Genomic DNA, 25,358 nt, shown 5'->3' with positions numbered 1-25,358 from the left:
GACATGACTGAAGTGACTTAGCAGCAGCAGCAGAGTATACCTCTCAAGTGCTTGTCAAATTAGCACCATTGTTTAAATAGCTTCAAAAGAATCCCAGTAATATCTGAAAGGGGAAAAGGTCCAAAGGTGTGGAATGCTGCCTAGAGCCAAGCCTGGAGAGAAGCCTGAGTCACCGCCCCAGCAGTGCACATTCCCTGGGACCTGGTGCCTCTGGCCAGAATCCATGGAGGTGATACGTGGAGGCACCTTGTAACTGTCCACTGCGGCTGGTCCACACCCCTGGTCAGAGCCCCCGTCACAGGTGTTGTATTTTGTGTCAGCAGCCGCGTTTTCCCTGTGGTCAGAAGATGCCTGCTATGTCCATGTCTTGGTTTCTCCCTCTTTCTAAATGTCAGCCTCTGAGCAGCTGTTTTTTCCATCAGTTACCCTACCCTGTTTGGTGCCAGTTAGGTACATCATCATAACCCAGGTTTCTTCCTCTAAAGAGCAGGCAGACCTAAATAGGTTTGTTTTCTTTTTTTCCTTTTGGCTACCCCGTGCAGCTTGCAAGATCTTAGTTCCTTGACCAAGGATCGAACATGTTCCCCCTGCATTGGGAGCATGGAGTCTTAACCACTGGACCATCAGGGAAGTCCCTTAAGTTTTCTTACTGAGAGAACTGTCACTTACTGTCACTCCTTTTCTTCAAAGCTTGCGAGAATGCCCAGAGGCAACTTGAACAAAAGTTGCAAGTTTCACTGTCACTAGGGAAGGCTGTTAGTTTTATTTTCACCTGTGATCTCTGAAATTTTGACTCATTGAAACTTGGAGTGTTTAATCTTTACATTTTTTATTACTGAAAATTTCAAACATGCAAACGAATGCCAAAAAGTATATTATACCTTCATCATGTTTTCATCACCGAGCTTTTAATAATTATCATCCCATGGCCAGTCATGTTTAATTTATACATCCATAATCAATCCCTCCTACCCTCAGATTATTTTGAATAACAGATATCACATAATTTTATCTGTGTATATTTTAATATGTATCTTTAAATAAGATTCGTTTTGAAGAAAGCATAACCACGATATTACGTTGTGAAAATTAATCATAATTTCTTCATATTGTCTCTTCAGATTTAGCTGATTTCATGAAACTTTTTTATAGAATCAAAAATTGTCTATACATAAAGATTGGTTCATATGGCCCCTTAATCTTAGTTTTTAAGAATCTTGTTTTTTTTTTTTCCCCTTGAGATTTATTTGTTTAAATGAGATCATTTGTTTTCTAGAATTACGCATAAATTTTGCTGTTTATATTCTGTGGTGTTGTTTAACTTGTCCCCCTGTCCCCCACATTTCCTGTGGATTGCTAAGTCTAGAGGCTTCATCACATTTAGAGTCCATTGGGCGGGTGTGGTGCTGAAATATGCTTCCATAAGGATGCACACAGAAGTTTGGTTTTTCTCTTTGTATGTTAGTGCCATTCATGATCTACTCAAGGGGTTACAAATTGGTGATATTTCTACCTTTATCTTTGCTTCATTTTTTTTAGCTGGAATATTTCAATAAAGAAAAACTTCTCATCAACTCTGGTTATCTTGCCGTATAGTTAGTATAGGAAAGGTGGGTTACATGTTTGGTGCCTTTTTTATTAACTGTTTTCAAAACACATTGGTCCACTAGTCTCTAAAGATGACCAATGTGTATGTGTCTTGAGTTCATAGGTTGAAACATTTGATACACTTCGATCCATTGCTCATACTGTCCCATGTTTGAAGCCCTTGGGAGCCTCTTCATGTTAGTTCTCAATCCTTTTGCTCCAACATCAAGTTCTTTGATAGCTCCCATCAAGCTCATCCTGCACCTTTCCTGCCTCAACCTGTAATCTGCAGTTTTCTGAGGAGTGTTGGTTCCTTTTAGGAGGGAATGGTATTTAGGGCCCACAGTCTGGGTGTTGGAGGTAAAGCTTTAATCTCAGTATGAATGAAGTTGGGGTGGACAGGGCTATGTGGTTCTTGATCCTTGAAGCATACCTGCTTTCTCCTGTGGTCTCCACTGGAAGTGTTCTTGTTGTGGAAGATGTTCATTTTGCAGTTGAATGACAGAAACTATCTGGTGGAAATAGTCAATTTTATTGGATAGATATGATCTTGTCTCTAATGCTGATTTTTGGTAAAAGGCATGATGATAATGTATTTGCAGGTGACACAACTCACCTGCACTTCCTGAGAAATGCTGGGTCTTGTGAAATAGGGAAGGGAGGCACTGATCTGGTCATACATGCAAATCTGGGGTCTTGTCCAGACTACAAAGGCTTCCTGGCCCCTTATGACTGCAGGAACCCAGGTTCTACCTCTCTACCTGATTCTCTGAAATCTATACTCATTGGAATAGCATGGATACTGAATTAAAAGCCACCTGTTGAATTTACTTAGAAGGGATCTAGTATTTATTTATTTACTAAGTGAGCCACATAGTAAAAGCTGCTGTTTAGGGACTTCCCTGGTGATCCAATCAATGGTTAGGACTTGGTGCACTCACTGCTGGGGCCCCAGGTTCAATCCCTGGCTGGGGAACTAAGATCCCACATCCTGTGGGATGTGACCAAAAAAGAAAATTGTTGAAAAGGAGCTGCTGTTTAGATAGCTAGCTTCATGACAGATTTTTTTTTTTTTCCTCAACAGATGTGGAAAATCGCAAGGATGCGTCTGTTTCATAATTACATGGTGACACTCTACCTAATGAATGCCTGTGTAGGTCACTACATTAAGCATAGGGAGATGCTAGTAAAAATCACTTAGTGTTTCTTTTACAAGCCTGTGTTTTCACTTCATTAAGGTGGCATTTCTGCATTATTTTGGATTTTGGTTGAAGAGAGGTTGCAACAGCTGCTTAAGGAGATCTGGGGCCCTGCTTTGCCTTCCTACCCCCCTATTCAAATAGGGATTAGTTTTTTAAAATGTGTGTTCTAGCATGGTTGTCATGAAATGAGTTAACTTCTGATTTTAATATGATTTCTTTTCCTCCAGGAAAAAAAATGCTAAAATCAAGACAGGGTACAAGCGGGAACATATCAACCTGGGCTGCGATGTGGATTTTGACATAGCTGGTCCTTCCATCCGGGGCGCTCTGGTGCTGGGTTATGAAGGTTGGCTGGCTGGCTACCAGATGAATTTTGAGACTGCAAAGTCTCGAGTGACTCAGAGCAACTTTGCAGTTGGCTACAAGACCGATGAGTTCCAGCTTCACACTAATGTGTAAGTGTACATGAGTGTGTGCAGTCTGGGGATTGTTGTTCATGATTTTTTTCTAAGCGCAATTTTTAATTACTGTGAAGTGAGTTTGTTGGAATCAGATGAGCCAAATGGCCTGCTGCTGTTTTTCTTATTTCTCACTTACCCGTTTCCCGAGGTGATGTAGGTTCTTCCTATTCTGTGGAGAGTAAAATGTTGCCCCTGGTGCACACAGAAAGACTGATCAGTTATGGCAAGAGCGTGATGTCAGTCCACAGGAGCATCCCTTCCCTGCAGTGTTACGGACACTGGCGGTCTTTTCATTTTAGTTAATAGGATGGGGGTGGGGAGTTGTAGCCCTCTCTCTCTTTCTCTGTATACTGCCTGAGAACCAGCTTGCTGTACTGAATGGAATGTTGGCATGGGAGACAAATTAGGAGATGACTGTCTCAGTTAAATACTGTCTTCTCTGCATGGCAGTCCATTTAAAAGTTTATTAACTGGACAGTATTGTGAAGGGAAGAGAATATTACAGAGTAGGTTAGAGAGGACCCTTTGTAATCAAACTTGAGGGTTGAAGTAGAGTACTGATTTAGATTGGAGGGAAACAAAAATTTCATCCATGATATCTCTGTAGATCCAAGAAACTAATGAGTGGTATAAGTTGGGTACGACTTTACCACATTTCTTTCTTTCCACTAGAGGTCACTAAAGAAGTGACTTAAAATTTACAAAGTAAATGGTATTTGTGTCTAAACTAGTAACATTTCTATTAATAAAAAATTTGAGTCTTTTTTATAATAAATTAACATAAAGATGTATATTAGTATAAAAAATTAATAAAATGTGAGTCTTTTAAAACTAAAACGTCAAAGGAAAACTATAGAGATGGACAGCCCAGTGGTTGAGAGGGGAACAGGGAGGGTGTTATACAAAGAGGCACACAGGGGAGTTTGACTGTGGGACTGTTCTATATCCTGGCCACACAAGTTTGTCTATAAAAACTCACAGAAGTAAAAACTCAAAAAAGGTAAAAAAAAAAATGTAAATTTAAAAAAGATAACATGCAGGATAGTCACAGGAAAAATATCACAAGCATAGAAGTATTTTTTAATTGAGAATTTTGGCTGATTCGGAAAGTGCTTCCTTGGTTTGGAATTGGGAAATTGTACGGTTCTAGGAAGAGCGATGACTGTTAGCTGTTTTTCTTATCTGAGCCTCAAGGCTTTCAATAAGTGGACATGGTTCATTTTGGAACTGACACAGCTAGTTTGGGTTGCCGTGGTCTTGCAGAGGCCCAGATGTGTAACAGATATTCTGTATGCTTCATACAGATGAATTCTGTACAGCGAGTTCCCCTCTGTCTATGGTTTTAAGAGTTCAGTACAGGAAGGCAGTGTTGCTGGTTTTAGAATGCATTGAGAAATCTAACATTTAAACACATTTAAGCCCAAGAAAATTTCCCTCTTTGCGTTATACCACAGTCACTCCAGACTCTATTGTGTTTGACAAGCTGCTGTTTTATAGCATACTGACCTTCTGAAGAAGTTAGATTCCCTATGAATCAGGTGGGGTCTGGGCTCTTCCTGTACTTTTTGGAATCACAGTGTCTGACTGGCTGAATGTCAGGGGAGAACTTAAGAACTTAGAATGTGTTCTGTGAGCATCTACTTTAGGAGAGTGTATTAGTGAAGAGCAGAGTTTGTAATGAAACAGCAACAATTTTTTTGTTGGGTTAGTGAGTTCTAGGCTCTTTGCTGGACTCTGCCTTAACAGTTTCCAGTGCCGTTTCCACTGGAGACACCCAAAATGATGGAGCAGAATTTTGACATTGTATTTTTATATTAAAAATGTCAGGGAGGGGAAGAGGGTATTCCTAGAGGCTGCGAAGAGAGGAAACAGTTTGGCCTGCTGGGTTTCATTCCACGTTTGAAAGACAGAAACATTTTATAATATGGCAAGTTGCTCCTTTTCAGGGCTCACCAAGACTATAGGTGTGGCAGCATGGGTCAACAGTATGCATTGGCCAATGGGCCTCAATTATAGGTTAAGTTCTTTTGTAATTGCTGTTCCTCCTACTGGCCGTGCATCCTCAGCAGTGGGTGCAGCTGCTGGTGCTAAGCACTGGCTATAGGCTGCCTTCTGAGGAGTATGAATGGTCTGGACTTTGTTACCATTTCTGGCTTTGTTCTTGATTCTATGTTTATAATACAGCATTTCATAAATGCAATAACTTTAGCAGCTGAAGGAAGAACTCACTCAGAATTCACAATCCCATTGCCCTAGTCACCATTTTTATTTTAAAGAATATTTTGGAAGCAAACTTCAAGTTCCATGCAGCCCGAGTAGTTGACTGAGCTGCCTTGCATGTTCCCAGTGATGTCTGAGATAGCTTTTACCTTCTGTGAACCTTCCCAACCCTGGTGTCTATGCCATTCCTATCAGGCTTCCTGTAATTTGGTGCCTGTTTTGTGATCAGTTCAGACCATTTACAACATTCCCATCCTCTGTTAAGACTTAGTTGGCTTTGCCCAGCTCAGCCCCCCTTGCTAAGCTGCTTGGTATCTGTGCTGTGCTTATTTGCAGAAATGATGGAACAGAGTTTGGTGGCTCCATTTATCAGAAGGTGAACAAGAAGTTGGAGACCGCTGTTAATCTGGCCTGGACCGCAGGAAACAGCAACACTCGCTTCGGAATAGCAGCCAAGTACCAGATTGACCCTGATGCCTGCTTCTCGGTGGGTGCCTGTGGAATCATGCATTGCTGAGACCCCACCTGATCCCTTAGTTGGAATCCTCTTGGGCTGATGGAGTTCCATGCTTCAGATGGTGATTTTTCTCACTGTGAAAGGGTTTACCATGAGTAAAACAATGAGAGTAATAGTACTTACTGTACTTCCTGTGGGTGCCAAACACTGTATGGAGCCTATTACATGTGAATTACTGTATTTAGTTCTTACACCACCCACTTGAGATAGGTGCCATCCATGTTTTCACAAATGAGGAACTGAAAGCTCAGAGCAGCTGAGTGACTTCCCCAAGGGCAGGCAGTTGGTAAGTGCTGGGGTTTGTGTTTGACCCAGAGTGCCTTGCTATGGAGCCTCTTCTCTAACCAGTCCCTAGTCCATGCTGCAGACGGTAAACCTTGAGCCCAAGGTTTTAAATGTTCCTTTCCCCCTCACTTTCATTCTCTTGCCCTGCTCCCGTACTGCATATTAAGAAATCAGGTCCTCGTACTGACTGGTTGGCCTCTTATCTTGCAGACCCCTGTAGCATAGCTCGTGGACCTTTGGGTTGCTGCAGTTTTTGCATTACATCTTGTTGAGCTCATCTCTGTTGTCACAGGGCACTGCCAGCTGTAGCCCTTTTGGGGTGAAATGAGGAAATCTCATGTTGCAGGATGCTTTCTGGGCTGGCTGTGTAATTTACAGTCTCCTGAGATAGGAACTGAATTTGGCTTCTTTAAGTTTAGGCACTTTAAAACAAAGGAAAAGGGGCCATGTTATTTGGATGGCATGGGCAAAATGGAACAGCTAGATGGGGCACTGCCTGCCTGGAGGCCTTCCTTCCTCTTTTCTTCTGTGGGAGATGCCAGGTCTAAAAACAGCATGTGAGCGGGAAAACACACACCCTGGTAGCTCTCGCTTTCGCCAGGACTCGATGTTCTCACAGCCTGAGCTTGCTCTGCTGACCTCTCATTTCCCAGAAAGGGGTCAGGGAGAGGCCCAGATTTCCCTACAACTCAGGCAGGAGAATAAGGGGAAAATTATTATTGACTCACTTGCTTTATTGATTATTAATCAGCACTCACTAAGTATAAGATTTAAGTCATTCTTCAGGAATTCTTTTGCTCCAAATATTCAGGCTTGTCTGTGCTGCATTTCCTTCATGTCATTATGGTTTTTGTTTCTGTTTTTCATGAAGAGAAAATTCAAACAATGTTCTGCCACTTAACAAAAGCTTCATAACCTCATCAGATATTTGCTCTGTATTTCCTTATCCCAACAAGTAGATCTTGAAGAACTCTTATACAAGAAAGCCTTTTAGGTCTCTGGCCATAAGTGAAGGTGTTCTCACCTGCTCTAACTTAAAAATACAGATATACTCAGTATAAATGGAATTGGGTCACATACCATAAGGAATCAAATGTAAATAATAACTTCCCTTTAATTGAAAATGGTGTTATCTCTTTGTGTTACTTTCTGAGACGTAGTTCCTAAACTTAATATATTTCATATTGAATTTAATGAATCCTGTAAACAAAGAGGTCATGAAAAAATAGAATTTGATGCTGAAATCCAGAGTTGGTTGGTTAAAAAGCTCTTATTCAGTTCGGAGACGGTAACATGAAGTATTTAACATTTTCACTCTTACCTTTTCCTTGACTAGGCTAAAGTGAACAACTCCAGCCTGATAGGATTAGGATATACTCAGACCCTAAAGCCAGGTATGTATTGGTGAGATTAGCTGTCTTAAAATGTGGTGCTGGTTTTGCTGCTTTAGGTTAATTGCTTATAAATAACTGTACAGAACATTGTAAATGAGTGTATATCACATTTTATAGTTGAATGTTTATAAAGGAGTGCTGTCATTATAAAACATTTGGAGAACAGGAGAGGTGATAAGTAGGAGAAAAAAGGCCAAGGCTAACATATATTACATTTTTAGTTATTTTCTTCCATTCTTTGTCCCAGTGTATACCTAATACTTGATACTTATTTCCAGCAAGTTCATAAAACCAGCCTATCGATCATCCTCATTGTAAAACTGGTTTGCAGGTTTCTTCTGCAAAGTTAGCTAGGTCAGTCCATCGAATTAATGTTACAGCTATAGGAAATAATACCACCTTGAGGTTAGTTTGATTAAATTGGGGCTTTGAATTCTGGAGATCTAAGATTACATGATGGCAGAATCAAGCTATTCTAGAGAAAATAGCGTTTAGTTGTGTATGTGTGTATGTGTGTATGTATCCGTGCTGTGAGTGGGAGCCTAAGACCTTGGAGTCTGATTCATGGCTAGGGTTTTGTTTCAGGGGGCTTTTGCTAAAGAAGTTTACTGCATGGTGCTGACTATAGCAGGGATATTGAGAGGATAGAGGAAAGCAGAGTCCCTTAAGTGGCTTTGGGTGAGCTGTGGAAGAATCATTATTGTTTTATCAGCTCATCCTAGGCTGCCTAGTCATTAGTCAGATGGTGTTGAGTAACAGGGATTGAGGGCCCTGTGGTTTTGCTCCTGCTGATCACACACTGCTGGAACAGGTTTTGAACCTGATGTGGTGTCTCCAATGTGCTGCAGTGACCCTCCTGAGCTAACCTTTCTTCTCCTTTCTTTTTTACCTCTCTCTTCCTTTCCTCTCCCTGATTTCTCCTGCAGGTATCAAACTGACACTGTCGGCTCTGCTGGATGGCAAGAACGTCAATGCTGGTGGCCACAAGCTTGGTCTAGGACTGGAGTTTCAAGCATAAATGACTATTGTACAATCGTTTAATTTTAAACTATTTTGCAGCATAGCTACCTTCAGAATTTAGTGTACCTTTTAATGTTGTATGTCTGGGATGCAAGTATTGCTAAATATCATGTTAGACTTCCAGGTTAAAGATGATTCAGCTTTAGGGTGTTACCCTTTCAGAGGTACAGAAGAAACCCAATTTCAAAAAAGGTCCTTTCAGCTGTAGACTTGGTGGGGAGCTTGCTGGCCCCATTAGAGATGTCAGGTTTCTTTTTTACCTAGAAATGGCGGCAAGTGGAAGCTGATAATTTGCAGGCACTTTGTAAATTCCTATTGAGTAACTGAATGAAATTGTAACTTCCTGAGAATTGAACCTTGGTTTCCTCCCCTAATTGATTGAGGAGAGGCTCTTTGTTTGATGGTGTGTACAAACTTATCTGAAAGGGACTTTTTTAGGCAGGGACTTTTTCCACCTCCATCCATCACCTCTTTTACACAAAAAGTAGTCTGCAGGGTGTGGTAGCTGTTTCTTTTGTGCCATTTTGGGGTGGAGAAGTTGTGTTGAAGCCAATAATTCAGGACTTAATTCCCTCTCATGTTGTGGTTTTTTTGCCCTTGCACCAGAGTATGAAATAGCTTCTAAGAGCCCCAGCTGCAAGCTGGGAAGAGTCTCTGTGACTGTAATCACATGGTGACAACACTCAGAATCTAAATTGGACTTCTGTTGTATTCTCGCCACTAAAGTTTATTTTTTAGCAGTTTAATGGGTACATTTTAGAGTTCCATTTTGTGTGGAATTAGATTCTCCCCTTCAAATGCTGTAATTAACATCACTTAAAATAAAACTTGAATAAAATATTGAAACCTTATCCTTTTTTGATTGTCTTTATTAATAAAAGTGTAAATAAACAGGGCATATGTTTGTCATGTTTTTCAGCTTCTTGCTGTGGTTATGTATGTGTGATATTTTTAATTTTCTATTGCTGCATAACAAATTACCACAAATTTAGTGGCTTAAAACAATACTTACTTATTTCACAGGTCTGTCGGTCAGAAGTCCAAGCACTAGGTACCTGGGCTCTCTCAAGATTCTCACAGTGGTGAAATTAGGATGTCAGGCGAACTGTGTCTTCATCTTAGGCTTGGGGTCTTCTTCTAGGCACATATGGTTGTAGCAGAATTCAGTTTCCTTTAGTTGTAAGACAGTGGTTTCTACTGATATTTCTTTGCCGGCCATCAGCTAGGGGCTGCTTCAGCAAACACAGACCATCTGCATTCCTTGCCACGTGGTCTTCTCCATTTTGAAAGCTGGAACAGCTGGAACAGAAAAATTTCACCAGCAAATCCTTGCCACACTTCTTATTTCCTCCAGAAGAACCCAAACACCTAATTTAAAAAATTTTATTTTTAAAATTAAGATATAATTGGCATATAACATTATGTTAGTTTCAGGTGTACAACAAATGATTTGATATTTGTATGCATTGTGAAATAGTCACCATACCTGGATGTCCAGTTAACATCCATTACTTGTACAGAATTGTTTTTTGCTTGTGATGAATTTTCTTTTTTTTAAAATGTTTTTATTTATTTATTGGACACATAGCATGTGGGATCTTAGTTCCCCAACCAGGGATCAAACCCATGCCCCCTCCATTGGGAGTTCAGAGTCTTAACCACTGGACCACCAGGGAAGTCCCTGATGAGAAGTTTTAAGACCATTAATTATGGTCGCTGTGCTGTACATTACATCCCCATAACTCTTTTATAGTGTCCTAATCCTTTCAAGGGCTCGCCTGATTAAATCATGTCCACTGAGAATAGTCTCCCATTAAAGTCAACTGTCCACATAGCATAGCCTAATCACAGGAGTGCTAGCTCACATTCACCTGTCCCTCCCAAAGGCAGGGGATCATATAAAGGTATGGATCACTGGGGATGGATTCTGCCATATGTATTTAAAAATAACTTGTGGACTTAAAGCAATTACAAAACATGAATAGAATAGTAGCTCTGCATGTGTATTACTCAGCTTCATCAAATGTAAACTTTTTTCCTATTAAGCGATAAATGGTTTTAGGCAGAATTCCTTTTTATGGATGTTTGGAAGTGGCAATTCCAAACAGGTATCAGATTTACTTTTAGCAAACTGGTCACCCCAAACCTGCTGGCCTCAGTATTTGTCATATTTCATCAGGTTCATAAAGACCTGCAGCTATTTCAAAGAGAACTTTGTTAAATGTGTTCAGAGACTGTGGTGCATAAAGCTTGTTGGGTACATCCAGTCAGATGCCAGGTACAGTAATGATATTTTGAAAGGTACAAAGGGCTGAGGGAATATTTTCCATTTATATATTGTCTGTTGCATGCAGCATGTCAGAATATTGTGCAAAATGCCCTGAGTTCATGATACACCAGTAGGAGAATTGGAACAATCTAGCACAGGGACAAAGGAACAAAGGGGACAAAAAAGAGGACTGAAGGTATGTTTATTACAGGAAAAAGGCCTGTTTAAGCCTGAATCTCCCAACATGCAGACACTAGAATTGAGACTTATTTGTAAAACTGAGTGATGGTTTTTGTACTCACAGAGGGAAAGCTCTAGGGAACTTGGGAGGACTTTGAACCCTGGCTACCCTGAAAGTTTTGCAGTAAGGGTACCATTCAGTCTATTTGGGCTTGTGGCTGGCTTGGGGAAATGAATAGATGAATGACCTTTTAGTTTTCTTAACAACACAGAGTTTGTGTGTTTCTGAGCGGCCACCAGGGCCAGATAAATGTTAAGGGAAACCAGATTCAGAACACAGGCCCTCTCTCCTCAGAGAGGCAGCTCAACTGTATATGGGGGAGGAGTAAGCTTCTTAGGGAATCATGGAGACCAGAGTGGAGAAGCTGTGGGGTAAAATGAATGTCTTGTTTCATGACATGATTTTCCTGCAAATCAATCAAATGTAATTTTATGACCTGAAGCCTATATACATTTATTAAGAAAACATTTTCACAGAACATACAGACCACAGCATTATGGCTGGGGCCTTAAGGGAACTTCCTGGAAGCTTCTAAATTTGCATTTTCATATACTGGGGGTTTTAAGTTACAGGATTTAAAAATAGAAGCTTACTCCTCTTTCCTAGCTCACTTCTCTGCTTTTCCTTCATAATACCCTTATCATTATATATAGTAGGTATTTTACACTATAGTCTCCCTCACAAGAAAAGAAATCCCACAAAGGTGGGGAGTTTCTTTCAGTGCTGTATACTGAAATATGGAGAGGTGCTAAGTATTTGTTGAAGTAATAAATGGTTATGGGGAAAGGTAAAAAATAAAACATGAACCTAAAATTCCACCACCCACTCTTAATATTTATGTTTCCTTTGCCTTTGGGAGTGGGAGGGCAGTTACTTCTCTTTTGGGATCACTCTATTACGAAGTTGAATACTTCTAAAAATGTTCTAAAACAATTAGCTGTATAGTAGCTCATCACGTGGGAGGGAGAGGCTTGCTCTGACCCTCTTCACACCTTACAAATTACATCCGTAGTTTGCAGCCGACTTTGAGGTGCTCCCCCTTGCCCCAAATCCCGCTGTGCCTTTCTCGTTTCCAGAGCTCCATTCCTGGCCGCAGCGTCATCACGCTGGGACGCAAACGCCTACGGACGCCGCGATGCTTTACGCAGTGTCTGACGTCACGACGCAGAGCCTAGCAACCGCGCAGGCTCGTAACCCAGACCGTTATGGCTGCCGCCGCCCGGAGGAGGATGAGCGGCGCGGAGCAAGCAAATCTGCTGCCCAGGCCAGGTGTCCAGGTCCCCGGAGGGCTGGCGCGGCCGCTGGTCCTGGCCCTCCTGCTTGCATCCGCCATCATGCCCAGTGGTAAAGGGGGCGCGGCGGCAGGGCGGGCGCGGGAAGACGGGGCGGGCCCCGGCGCGGAACGCCAAGACGGGCCCGGCCAGGGAACGGGCGATTCCGAGTGTCCGGAGCAGGTGGTGGTATCTAGAGGGGCAGGGTCTCTTCAGCCCTGGCGAGGCTGTCTGAAGGTCTGTGGTAAGGGAGGCTGAAGGGGTCTGTGAAGGTAGGGTCTTTAAGAGGCCTCAGAAGTGGGCTTGAAAGCTCCGGGGACCCGGGGAGCGAGTGTGTAGATGGGCGGGGAAGGAGGAGTGGCCGTGGTGTCTAGAGAGTCTTAAAGAATGGGTTGCTACAGAGAATGGCTGTGATACGGTCTCCAAAATTCCTTGGAGGTGTGGAGTAACAAAACAAAACAAAACAAAAACACAAAAAACGCACAACTGTAAGAGCTGTGAGTTGAGTTTATTCAATGTCTTACTAAAGGTTGTAGCGGGTGGAGCCAGCTTTTCAGTTCTGAGCAATTGTTCGAAGAGGTCAAGAGAGGAGCCAGAATATGTATGAATTTTTTTTTTTTTTGCTGGGACATGTAGTCGAACATCAAAAGATTATTGCTAATAACAACAGATCTGAAGGTTATAATTTTAGTGCTTTTCTCTATATGGGAAGACACAGGAATCTGGGGTTATTGAAGTTTTTCCTTAAAGAGGCATTTCCTTAGATAGGACCCGTATATCCAAGGCAGAATACTTCATCCTGTTTTTCTCTATCCTGAATTCCCCTCAGGCCCACTGTGATGGGCACTTGCAGTGGTTAATGGCTGGATTCTTGTGGAACTGGGATGGCACACAGCTTTTTTTTCTTTAATTATTCTTTTCCTTTATAGAGATGGGAGTTATGAGGGTCTAAAAGAGAGGACAGAGGGAACATGTGCTGAAGAGTTTAGAAGGTGTGATATCCAGAGAGAGTCCCAAGGTCAGGGGTGGGTGCCCGGGGGTTTAGCTGGGCCAAGGGACAGTGAGATCAGCCATAAAGACGAAGGTGGGTAGGGGTAGTGATTGGACTGAGCTGATGGAATATTTTGGAGAGCAAAAGGGAAAAGAACTATCTTTGAGTACTGTTGCCTCTCTGAGGACTGGGAGGTTCTGCTGCTGCTGCTGCTAAGTCGCTTCAGTCGTGTCCAACTCTGTGCGACCCCATAGACGGCAGCCCACTAGGCTCCTCTGTCCCTGGGATTCTCCAGGCAAGAACACTGGAGTGGGTTGCCATTTCCTTCTCCAATGCGTGAGAGTGAAAAGTGAAAGTGAAGTCGCCCAGTCGTGCCCAGACTCTTAGCGACCCCATCGTGCTTGGTAAAGAGCCAGAATGCTAGAGTATTGGACTTCTGAGGGGCTTAGGAGGACAGGAGTTCTGGGACAAGTTGAGATTCTCTGTAAACGTAGTCCCCCTTCTCTGTGTCCCTCTGTGTCCTAGATAGCCCTGCTTCATTTTGATGGATCTATAGGATTTAAGTATTTCTTTTTTAGTTTTTTGAGTCATGATTGACATATTAGTTTCAGGTGTACAGCATAATGATTTGATGTTTGTATACACTGAGATCACCACAGGAAGTCTAGGTGCCATCCAGCACCCTGCATCGTTAACAACAGTTTTTTTTCTTATGATGAGGACTCTGAAGATTTACTTTCTTAGCAACTTTCCAGTATGCAGTATTATTCATTATGGTCACCATGCTGTACATTGCATCTGCATGCCTTATTTAATTTATGACTGGAAGTTTGTATCTTTTGATTCCCTTCACCTCCACTGTCTCCCCCTGCCTCCCCCACCATTTTGTTTTCTGTATCTATGAGTTTAGGTTTTTTGTTTTGTTTTTAAAATGCCACATGTAAATGAAATCATGATATTTGTCTTTCTCTTACTGACGTATTGCACTTCAGTGTAATGCCCTGCATATCCACTCACGTTTGCAGATGGCAAGATTCCATTCTCTTATTTCTCAATGATAATTCATCCAGTATATATACCTCAATTCTTTATCCATTCATTGATTCATGAGCTCCTTGGTTGTTTCTGTATCTTGGCTATTTTAAATAATGCTGCATGATTAAGTATTCCTTTTCTTAGAAATGTTACATTGTTAATCAAGATATTGAAGGCCTTATTGAGAAATGAAACCTGTAAACCATGTTCTGAGACTTGGGAGGAACAAATGCACTAATAAGAATTTATAATCCATTTAAGCAGTATCTTGTGTGGTAGCTCCTTTTTATTTTCAGGCCAAGGCACAATCCTTCTTAGGCCTAAATCTTTTCTAAGTTCAGATGGAAAACAGTATGAATGGGATAGTGTTCACTTATTTGCCAGCGGAGCTGTCTAGCCATACATTCCTCTGCTGCAGTGCTGTGGTTACTTACTTGGGTTTCCCCAGCAGGACTGAGAGTGTGTGGACCACCCTCCCAGAAGTGGTTGTAAGTCTGGGGAGGGACTGTGGTTCATTTTCCCAAGGTCCTTTCATAGCTAGTAAATAAGGGGGATTTCTCTTGTTGATGCAAGTATTCCTGTTACTAAAGTACTTAAGTAGTATGGTTGTTTTGGTCATTAATCATCTAAGAAAAAACTGACGTATAAACATTTATATTTCTTGCTGGAATGCTTAAGATATATGGTTTAGGGGTATATGTAGCTGGTAACTATAGTTTCAGAAAAAACAGCTTTTTAAGAGATGGTTGAAAATCTTCTGACATGTGCTTTTAATAGGGAGGCAGCTCCTTGCAGTACAGTGTAGCATGTGTAGAACTTGGGCTAATACAAATGTTCTTTGTAGGTGTGCCTTAGGGTAGAGTGATTTCAAAACAGTTACTCTTGTCAGAAGAAAATGAAAGTCTAGCTGGAATGTATTGAGTTTCAAACTTCAAGTAACCATAGAATGTTAGAAAGTTGCCATATCAGTTTTATTTAAACTTGTTCCCTGTTAGATTTCTTAAACTTTCAGTGCTTGCTTGGGTGTATTCTTGGCAATCTCTGAGACTTTTTTAGTTTTATGTGTTCGTTTTGAAGAGTTTAACAAAACTAATGTAAGCATTATTTTGGATTATGGGATACTCACTGTAAGACCAAGTCTGCCATGCTATTTCAAAAATGCCTCCTTTCTACATTCTGCCATCATATTGCTCCCAGATGTTGCCTTAATTTATTTAATATGTAATGTATTCAATTTTTAAGGCATTTTTTTCTCAGAATTCAATGTGTGAATGAATTATCAGAAATATTGATACAGTGTAAGGAAGTTTTTAAAAAGGGACCAGTAGAGAGCAATTAAAAACTTTTAATTTTTAAAAAGTTAACTTTTAACTAGAGAGGTAATATCAAATAGGGAAGGATAGAGATGGAACATATATTTAGAAATTTAAAATTATATATATATATAAGCTTGAACAAGTAAATCAGTGAAGTCAGAGTTACCACTTTGTTCTGAATACACGTCATAGCTGACTGGATCAGCCTCTTTTCTTTGAAGGAGTGGTGGTGCAGAAGGTTGGTCTAATTTACATCAAATGTTTCAGATGAATTCCAAGTTTGTTTTCTTGGATGTAACGTCTAGTGTTTTTATTGTTTGGATGCACTGCAGGGCGTGTTAGATCTCAGTTTCCCAACCAGGGTTCAGCCCGTGCCCCCTGCAGTGGAAGCACAGAATCTTAACCACTGGGCCACCAGGGAAGTCCTGTTTTCCACATTTTTACTCCTTGAACAATATTTATTAACTCTACTCCTACCTGGAGCTTCCCCGGTGGAATCCTACCTGATGCTAGGTATTGGAGTTATAACAACAGATAGGGTGATGTTGGAGATATCCTTAGAAGAGTGAGTGGGGTTTTACCTGGCTAAGAACTATGAGAAAGGCTTTTGAAAGGGTGTAGTCCGCACAGAGTTGGACACGACTGAAGCGATGCTGCAGCAGCAGCAGCAGCAGCAGCAGCAGCAGCAGGTACAGAAACACTACTTGGGAAGCAGTGTAGGATTTGTGGTGAGAGTTGGGTCAAGAGCATGTTCAGTAAGTGTTTATTGAATGCCTGCTATCTGTTAAGTAGGCAGTGGGGATAGAATAGTTTGGAAGATTAGTAAGAGGTAATAGCATTGAGGTAATGGGGACCAGATCATATAGGAGCTTATAGGCTATTATAAAGGCTTTGAATTTCACTTTTGAGAGAGCTGAGAGCTACTAGGTAGTTTTAAGCAGAGCAGTAACATCATTTAACATAAGGTTTTACAGGGTGACTCTGGCTGTTACGTTGAGAGTGGACACTGGGGATTATGGTAGAAGCAGGCAGATCATTTAGAAGACTACTGTAATAATCTGGATGAGATGATGGCTTGGATTAGGCAGTAGCAATGGAGAGGTGAAAACTCTTCAAATTCTTCATATCTTTTGAAGGTAGGGTGACAGATTGGATGTGGAGTGTTAAAATAATGACTGCAAGGCTTTAGGCTTGAACAACAGAAAAATGGAGTTGTCATAACTGAGAGTGAGACTGTACATAGAGCAGGGTTTTTTTTTTGTTGTTGTTGTTTGTTTGTCTTTTCGGAGTGGGGAGTAAAAATTCATGTCTTTAACCTTTTCATCTTGAAATAATTGTAAATTCACTTGCAGTTGTAAAAAATAAAAGACAGAAATTCTGTGTACCCTTTACCCAGTTTTTCTCAGTGATAGTATCCTGCAAAACTGTAGTGCAGTACCACGACCAGACACTGATATTGATACAGTCAAGATACAGAGCATTTCCATCACCATTAGGATTTTTTCTGTGGCTCTTTTAAAAGTCACCCTCGCTTTTTCCCTATCCCTACTCCCTCCTGAATTCCTGGCAACCACTAATCTTTTTTATTTCTATAATCTTATCATTTTGTGAATGTGCTGTATGGAATCATATCATGTGTAGCTTTTGGGAGTTGGCGGTTTTACCTAGTATAACGTGATGTATGGAATCATATCATACGTAGCTTTTGGGAGTTGGCTGGGTTTACCTAGTATAATCTTGGGAGAATCATCTGAGTTGTTTCATGTATGAGTAGTTTGTTCCTTTTTATTGCTGAGTAATGTTCCTTGGCATGTATGTGTACTACACTTGTTTAACCCTTCATCTATTGAAGGACATCTGAGTTGTTTGCAGTTCTTGGCTATTGTGAATAAGGCTGCTATAAACATTTATGCAGAGATTTTTATGTGAACATAAAAATTCATTTCTCTAGGATGAATGCCCAGGACTGTAACTGCTGGGTCAGGTGGTGGTTGCACATTTAGTTTAAGAAACTGCCAAACTGTTTTCTGAAATGGTTGTCACATGTTATGTAACCACAGCAACATGTGAGTGATCTTGTTACCCTGCATCCTTGCCAGCATTTGACATGGTCATTATTTTTTATTTCAGCCATTCTGATAGGTGTATGGTGATATCTCATTGAGATTTAATTTGCATTTTGCTAAGGGAGAAGGCAATGGCATCCCACTCCAGTGGAAAATCCCATGCATTGGAGAAGGAAATGGCAACCCACTCCAGTGTTCTTGCCTGGAGAATCCCAGGGACGGCGGAGCCTGGTGGGCTGCCGTCTATGGGGTTGCACAGAGTTGGACACGAATGAAGCGACTTAGCAGCAGCAGTGGTTAACATCTTTTCATGTGCTTGTTTGCCATCTGTATACTCTTTTTGGTGAAATGTCTCTTTATGTCTTTTGTCCATGTTCTAATGATTGTTTGCTTTTTCACTTTTGAGTTGTCATAATTCTTCATGTATTCTAGATATTAGTCCTTTGTTGGCTATGGGGCTTACAAATACTTCTTCCACTTGGTAGCTTGTCTTTTCTTCCTCACAAAAGTCTTTTACTGAACAAAAGTTTTAAAATTTCGACGGAATCCAATTTATGAATTTTTCCTTTTCTGTATTGTGTTTTTGGTCTAAGAATTTATCTAGTCCACGATTCTGAAGATTTTGTTGGAGGTCTTTTTCTAAAATCTGTGTAGTTTAAAAAAAATTATTATTTTAATTAATTTACTTAAACTTTGGTAGTGTTGGGTCTTCGTTGCTGCATGAGGGCTTTCTCTGGTTGTGGTGTGTGGGCTTCTCTTGTGGAGCACAGGCTCCAGGCGCATGGGCTTAGTTGCTCCACGGCACGTGGGATCTTCCTGGACTAGGGATTGAACCCATGTCCCCTGCATTGGGAGGTGGATTCTTATCCAGTAAACCACCAGGCAAGCCCCTAAAATCTGTGTAGTTTTACATTTAAACTTGTGATCCATTTTTTAGTTAATTTTTGCAAAAGGTGTGAGACTTAGGCCAAGGTTAATTTAGCTTGTTAGATTACATTGATTTTTGAGTATTGAGGCGATCTTGCATCTCTGAAATAAACCTTACTAATCATGGAGTATCGTTTTATATATTGGTGATTTCTTTTTTCTTTTTTTTTTGGCTGTTCCATGTGGTTTGCGGTGTCTCAGTTTCCCAGCCAGGGATTGAACCTGGGCAGTGAAAGCTTGGAATCCTAACCACTAGGTCACCAGGGAACTTTATATTGCTGGTTTCTATTTGTTAGTATTTTGTTAAGAATTTTTGCATTTCTGTTCAGGAAGGATACCAATATGTAATTTTCTTTTTCTGTGGTGTCTTTGGTTTTGGTTTCAGGAGCTTCATAAAAGGAATCATGAGGTGTTCGTTCCCTATGCAGGTCTCTGGAGGAGGTTGTATAGAATTGGTGTTAACTCTACATTAAACATTTGGTAGAATTCTCCAGTGACATTTTCCAGTGAATTCTCCATTCTTATGTGGGCAAGGATATTTAATTTTGGGGAATTTTAAAATTAACAATTCAGTTTCTTTAATAGTTAAAGGGCTAGTCAAATTATGTATTCCATATGTGGTAAGTTGGGGTACTTTGTGTTTTTAAGATTCTGGTCTTAAACTTTCTCTTTTAGTTGCTTTTTATGACATTGCTCTGACGGGGAGGTGGGGGTCGATGCACATTACTTGCAGTTAGAGCTAGAAATCTAGGGGCTCTACTTGATCTGTGTTGAGCCTTAAGGGCAGTGGTGGTTCTGGCAGCTCTGGGCAGAGGTGGGAGTTTCGGCTCCTCTTGTGGCCTGCGCTGACATGTTGGTGGGGACAGCCTCGTTACTACGGGGCCATGGCTAAAGTCTTGACTGTCCACTAGGCCTCCTCAGCAGAGAAGGCAATGGCACCCCACTCCAGTACTCTTGCCTGGAAAATCCCATGGGTGGAGGAGCCTGGTAGGCTGCAGTCCATGGGGTCGCTACGAGTCGGACACGACTGAGCAACTTCACTTTCACTTTTCACTTTCATGTATTGGAGAAGGAAATGGCAACCCACTCCAGTGTTCTTGCCTGGAGAATCCCAGGGACGGGGGAGCCTGGTGGGCTGCCGTCTATGGGGTCACACAGAGTCGGACACGACTGAAGTGACTTAGCATAGCATAGCATAGGCCTCCTCAGACACATCCTTTTATGGATGCAAAGGGGCACCTCATTGCAGCTTGGTCAGGGTGATAATCTAGGTTCCCCACTTGGTCTTTGCTGCTGTAAGTGTGAGTGGAGAGTGGTGCTCTTTGTTTGGAGAGAGTAAGAGCAGTCGTCTAAAAGTTCTCTTTCTTGCTAGGCTGCCTCTCTCCTGATCTTCTGGCGAGAGAGCAGGCTTTTTTGGGGGCCCGTTTTGTCCATACTCTTGGGTGTTTCCAGGTTACTGGATTCTTCAGCTCCAAGTCTGGAATACATGAGGTAAAAAGAAAGTTCAGGATAGTCAACTCTGGGTTGTTTCTCAGGTCCTGAGGTCTCTGATCGCTCTGCCTTATTCTTTCCACCTTTCACAATTGTGTTATTTTATATGTAATAGGAAGAGTTTTATTTGTTTTTAGTGGGAAGAATAGGGAAAAATACATTTACTCCATCTTCCTAGCAGTGAAAGTCAGAATTTCATTTTGAACGTGTTAGTTTGAATGACAAATCTAAGCAGACATGTCAGGTAGACAGTTGGACTTATGAGCCTAGAGTTCTGGTAGTTTGTGGACCTTCTCTTTTGAGGGCTTCATTTTTCTAAGAGAAGTCAGGAAGTTATATGAGCCTTTGACAATGAGGACAACAGAAAAGGTTTTAGAAATTTGAGGACAGAGCAAGCTGTGAATGGTCTACTAAGAAGGGTGAAGAGGCTGGGAAAACACAGTATAATTGCTGACAGCATAACAGGTACATCTGGATTTGGGTGTTGCATTTAAAATGAAATAAAAAAATGAAAAATAGAAAATGAAATATTCATCAGATAACAGTTGCCTTGCCAGATAGTAAGAATTTAAGCAGCATAGGAGACCTGTTGCATTTCATAGCCTGCCACCATAAGAAAAAGAAAGAATAGAGAGGGGTCTGACTTTAGGTCACAATGGCAAAGTCCACACAGAGCTTGTGCCCTCTGTTCTAATTTCACAAAGGTTGGATTTCAGTACCTGCAGAACAGAAAGGTGACTAATCCTAGCTTAGTGAAAAATACAGGTGTATTTCCTTTTAGCTTGGTGGAGATAAATTAGGAGATTTCAGTGTAACATTTCTTTCTTTACTTATTTTAGTTCGATCACAGATTGAGTCATTGAGCCAGCCTGTACTCACGTCAGATGTTTCTACTCCACATATGAATGCTTTAACAAATGAAAACCAAACCACACCTTCTACTTCCCAAATCAGCACCACTCTCCCTCCCACAACTAGTACAGAAAGAAGTGGAGTGGCGTCCGTGTCCCCTCATCCCTTGCCTACTACTGCTCTGTCCCAAGAGGTTGATAACAATGAAGATCCTAGCATAGAGGAGGAGGATCTTCTCACACTGAACAGTTCTCCGTCCACTGCCAAAGACACTCTGGACAACGGGGATTATGGAGAACCAGACTATGACTGGACCACCAGCCCCCGGGATGATGAGTCCAGTGAAGCCTTGGAAGAAAACAGGGGCTACGTGGAAATTGAGCAGTCAGAGAGACCTTTTAAAACCCCACCCTCAAGTATAGAAGAGGAAGATAGCCATTTCTTTTTCCACCTTATTATTTTTGCTTTTTGTATTGCTATTGTTTATATTACATATCACAACAAAAGGAAGGTAAGTTTGAGCTTTTTTTCACCCCCTCTAGTTGCCCTCTGTTATCTCAGTCATACTTCTTATTAATGCTTTTGCTTATTCAGAGGTCTTTTTTCCTCTTTTAATCAGGTTTCAGTTGATGGTAAAATACTGTGATATCTCATCAGCTTGTATGTCGTTGTGGATTTTAACAAATGACAGAATGCTTTACTGCATGTGAGTGAGTGCGTGAAAGTTGCTCAGTCATGTCTGACTCTTTGTGACCCCATGGACTATACAGTCCATGAAATTCTCCAGGCCAGAGTACCAGAGTGGGTAGCCTTTCCTTTCTCCAGGGATCGAACCCAGGTTTTCCACATTGCAGGTGGATTCTTTACCATTTGAACCACAAGGGAAGTCCAGGAATATTGGAGTGGGTAGCCTATCCCTTCTCCAGTGGATCTTCCCAACCCAGGAATTAAACCTGGGGCTTCCCTGGTGGCTTAGAGGGTAAAAGCGTCCGCCTGCAATGTGGGAGACCCGGGTTCAATCCCTGAGTCGGGAAGATCCCCTGGAGAAGGAAATGGCAACCCACTCCAGTACTCTTGCCTGGAAAATCCCATGGATGGAGGAGCCTGGGAGGCTGCAGTCCATGGGGTCACAAAGAGTCGGACACGACTGAGCGACTTCACTTTCACTTTCTCCTGCTTTGCAGGTGGATTCTTTACCAACTGAGCTATCAGGGAAGCCTACTACATGTGCTTTTAAAAAAAAAGAAGCCAATTGATTTTGAGCAAAACCAAAGCCCGATCATTTTTTTTTTAAAGATTTTATGTCTTAATTTGGCATTGCTACTTCATTGGGAGTACTTGTGGAGAGAGATGTTAATTTAGGACTTCTAATGTATTTACATTGAACTTAATGTTATTTTGATAACTTTTTCCCCTGGTTGTTAAAGTATTAGATGTCTTTTTTAGGGACACAGAAAAATATAGAAAAGAAAATGTAAGCTACTACCCAAAGCTGAGCATTATTAACATTTTGGTATATTTCTGGCCTGTAAATGTGTGTATAATTCAGATATATATGTGTATGCTAATAATTTTTAAATGAACTTGATTTCCTATAGAGTTTTATATCTTGCCTTTTACCTAACAAATCATGAGCACTTTTCATATCATTAATATTCTTTAAAAACATGATTTAATAGCTACGTAATTTAACTTTTTCCTGTTGAGTATTTAGATGGTTTTCAATTTTTGATCCAGAAACAATAATATGATGAACATTGCTGTACTAAAATTGGTTTGTTGGATTACATGAGGCAGAGGAGGCATAAATAGGACTCTATGGATAATTTAGTGTGAGGGTTCATCTGGGCGCTCTGCAGTCCCTGAGCTAAATAGTTAAACTTTTTAAATACTTAAAGGGAAATCAAACACAGTGTCCTTTTTAATACTTACTGGTCAGGAAATCTCAGTTCTTGACTTTGTTGTAACTTGCTTTGTGATTCCTAGCACCCACTTCCCCTTAAGGACGTTGATTTTCTCACCTGCAAAATGATACAAAGGTAATTTCAGAATGCCTTCCAGCTTAGAGAATCAGTGATTCTAATAACTCATTTGTGGTTTTGAGTTGGTTTATTTGTGGTTTAGTGGTCTCTCAGTAGCTCTGTAGGTATTTGTAGGTGGATGAAATTTTGAATGCCAGTTATGTTTTATTCCACTGTTCAGTGTGGGACCATCTCTATTACAAACACCTAAAGAAAGAAAGTGAAGTTGCTCAGTCATGTCTGACTCTTTGCGACCCTGTGGGCTATAGTCTACCAAGCTTCTCCGTCCATGGGATTTTCCAGGCAAGAGTGCTGGAGTGGGTTGCCATTTCCTTCTCCAGGGGATCTTCCCGACCCAGGGATTGAACCTGGGTCTCCCGCATTGCAGGCAGACGCTTTACCATCTGAGCCACCAGGGAAGCCCTAGGGACTTAAACACCTAAGGGACTTGTTAAACAGGTAGGTTCCTGGACTCCACTGCTATCTATTAGCTCATCTCTGAAGAGAGAGGCCAGGAATCAGTCTTTAACAAGGACTTCTGTATACATTAAAATTTAAGAAGCACTGTTTCAGCTTATTTACAAGATGGAAAACAAAATAGCCCTTTTGTTGTTGACATTTTACTTTTGTGTTTGGGAACCTAGGAGACAGATATTTCAGTTATAAAAACTTAGCATGTCCTCTATTTTCTCTTTTGAATATCTGATTTGTTTTATTTCAGATTTTCCTTCTGGTTCAAAGCAGGAAATGGCGTGATGGTTTTTGTTCCAAAACAGTGGAATATCATCGTCTTGACCAGAATGTTAATGAAGCAATGCCTTCTCTGAAGATTACCAATGATTATATATTTTAAAGCACTGTGATTTGCATTTGCTTATTATGTAATTTTATTTGCTTGACTTTTTATATGATATTGTGCAGATGTTTGCCATTGGCAATTCATACTTAAATGAGAGGTGGGCCTCTCTTTATTTTGCCTTGGTGCTTTGGAAATTAAGTATCACAAACAAGGAGTATATAATTTTTTATCTACATTTTTAGAGGTAAATTCAATCAGGTGTCCAAAATGTGGAGCTAAGCATTACCTGTTAGTTTTTTATTGTTTTAGATTTCTTTATTGTACTTCTTCTGGAAGTGTTAGTAATGCTACTTTAAAAAAATCCCAGACTTATAATAAATTCTAACACATCTGGTATTGCTGACTCAGATTCTCTTTCTGCCATCCAAATACTGTTTCTTAAGCACACATTTCTTTGTGCTGTCAAACTGTAATCTACAAGGATGTATGTAATAATGCTTTACATATAAGTAACATTTTTTTCTTCCAGGACTCTCTGCTTTGGATATTTTTGGATAATTTATGTATAATTTATTCTCATTCTGACCACGATTTTAAGTAGCACATTAATAAATGTGTCTAAAAATTCTGGCAGTAGAGACTCTGCAGTTTGCAGTAGACGTAAATAAAATGTTATAGATAGCTTTTTTGCTTTGAATTACTGAATTAAATTTAGAGGTAGAAATTGTTGTGAAATATTAAATACACGTACAATTGCTTTTACTTAGCAATTGATTGTAGCACGGGTTCCTCCAAGCTTTCAAGCAAGGGGCAGAGTTTAAAATTATATCATATTTGTTCACTCGCTTATTTTTTATAGTAAGTTTGAATGAATTTTAGGAGACATTGTAATTTAAATAATATTGGATCTAGGTCTTTCAAATGAAAATTATACCTGTTTGTATACATAAAGGCTGTATCTGTACACTGGCTCTTTCTCCCTTTGTGCTTGTTTGGTTTCTTGTTCTTTTTTAATAGCAACTGGAAATTGCTTACTTTATTTAATTTTGACTTGTCTTTCTATCTTAAGGAGTTGATCAGTATGTAAATATATGATTTGAAACATGATTGACTTACAGGTGTCACAACAACTTTTTAGAAAACATAACCCCTAATATGTGTTAAACGCCACTCACAAAACCCAGGTGAGCTAGTGGGCATATTGTTTGTTAGAGATGGAAGGGGCAGGGCAGTCCATCGTTTCTCTTGGGTGGACCGTTTACTGTTTCAGTAAGGAAGGGAGGCACAGTGGAGGTACACCTGAACTGTTCTTGCAGTAATTTTTTTCATATCTGAAATTGTATTATTTAATATTTTGAATAAGATTTTAAAAAATAAATGGCAAAGATATAAA

The 25,358-nt window shown here is 40.6% G+C and overlaps 2 protein-coding genes and 1 long non-coding RNA gene across 6 annotated transcripts in view; 2 read left to right on the top strand and 1 right to left on the bottom strand.

The window, feature by feature from the left end:
* VDAC1 (voltage dependent anion channel 1) overlaps window positions 1–9,537 on the top strand; it is a 26,803-nt gene extending 17,266 nt beyond the window's left edge. For all 4 annotated transcript variants that reach the window (XM_024993844.1, XM_005209336.5, XM_059887935.1 and 1 more), the window contains 4 exon segments: window positions 3,017–3,244; window positions 5,807–5,957; window positions 7,609–7,666; window positions 8,593–9,537. In XM_024993844.1, the coding sequence (XP_024849612.1) occupies window positions 3,017–3,244; window positions 5,807–5,957; window positions 7,609–7,666; window positions 8,593–8,684 (529 nt within the window). In that variant the 3' untranslated portion in view covers window positions 8,685–9,537.
* Window positions 9,065–12,390, bottom strand: LOC132345820 (uncharacterized). The gene is made up of 2 exons (XR_009495399.1): window positions 12,189–12,390; window positions 9,065–9,985 (listed from the first exon to the last, which is right to left on the bottom strand). It is a non-coding gene; the product is annotated as an uncharacterized lncRNA (long non-coding RNA).
* Window positions 12,381–25,358, top strand: C7H5orf15 (chromosome 7 C5orf15 homolog). The gene is given in 3 exon segments (NM_001035299.1): window positions 12,381–12,540; window positions 21,133–21,656; window positions 23,888–25,358. Coding segments are annotated over 3 exon segments (795 nt in total). The 5' UTR covers window positions 12,381–12,401; the 3' UTR covers window positions 24,020–25,358.

This window comes from Bos taurus, chromosome 7, assembly GCF_002263795.3.
Source record: "Bos taurus isolate L1 Dominette 01449 registration number 42190680 breed Hereford chromosome 7, ARS-UCD2.0, whole genome shotgun sequence".
NCBI lineage: Eukaryota > Metazoa > Chordata > Mammalia > Artiodactyla > Bovidae > Bos > Bos taurus.
This window is presented reverse-complemented; position numbering and strand designations above follow the sequence as displayed.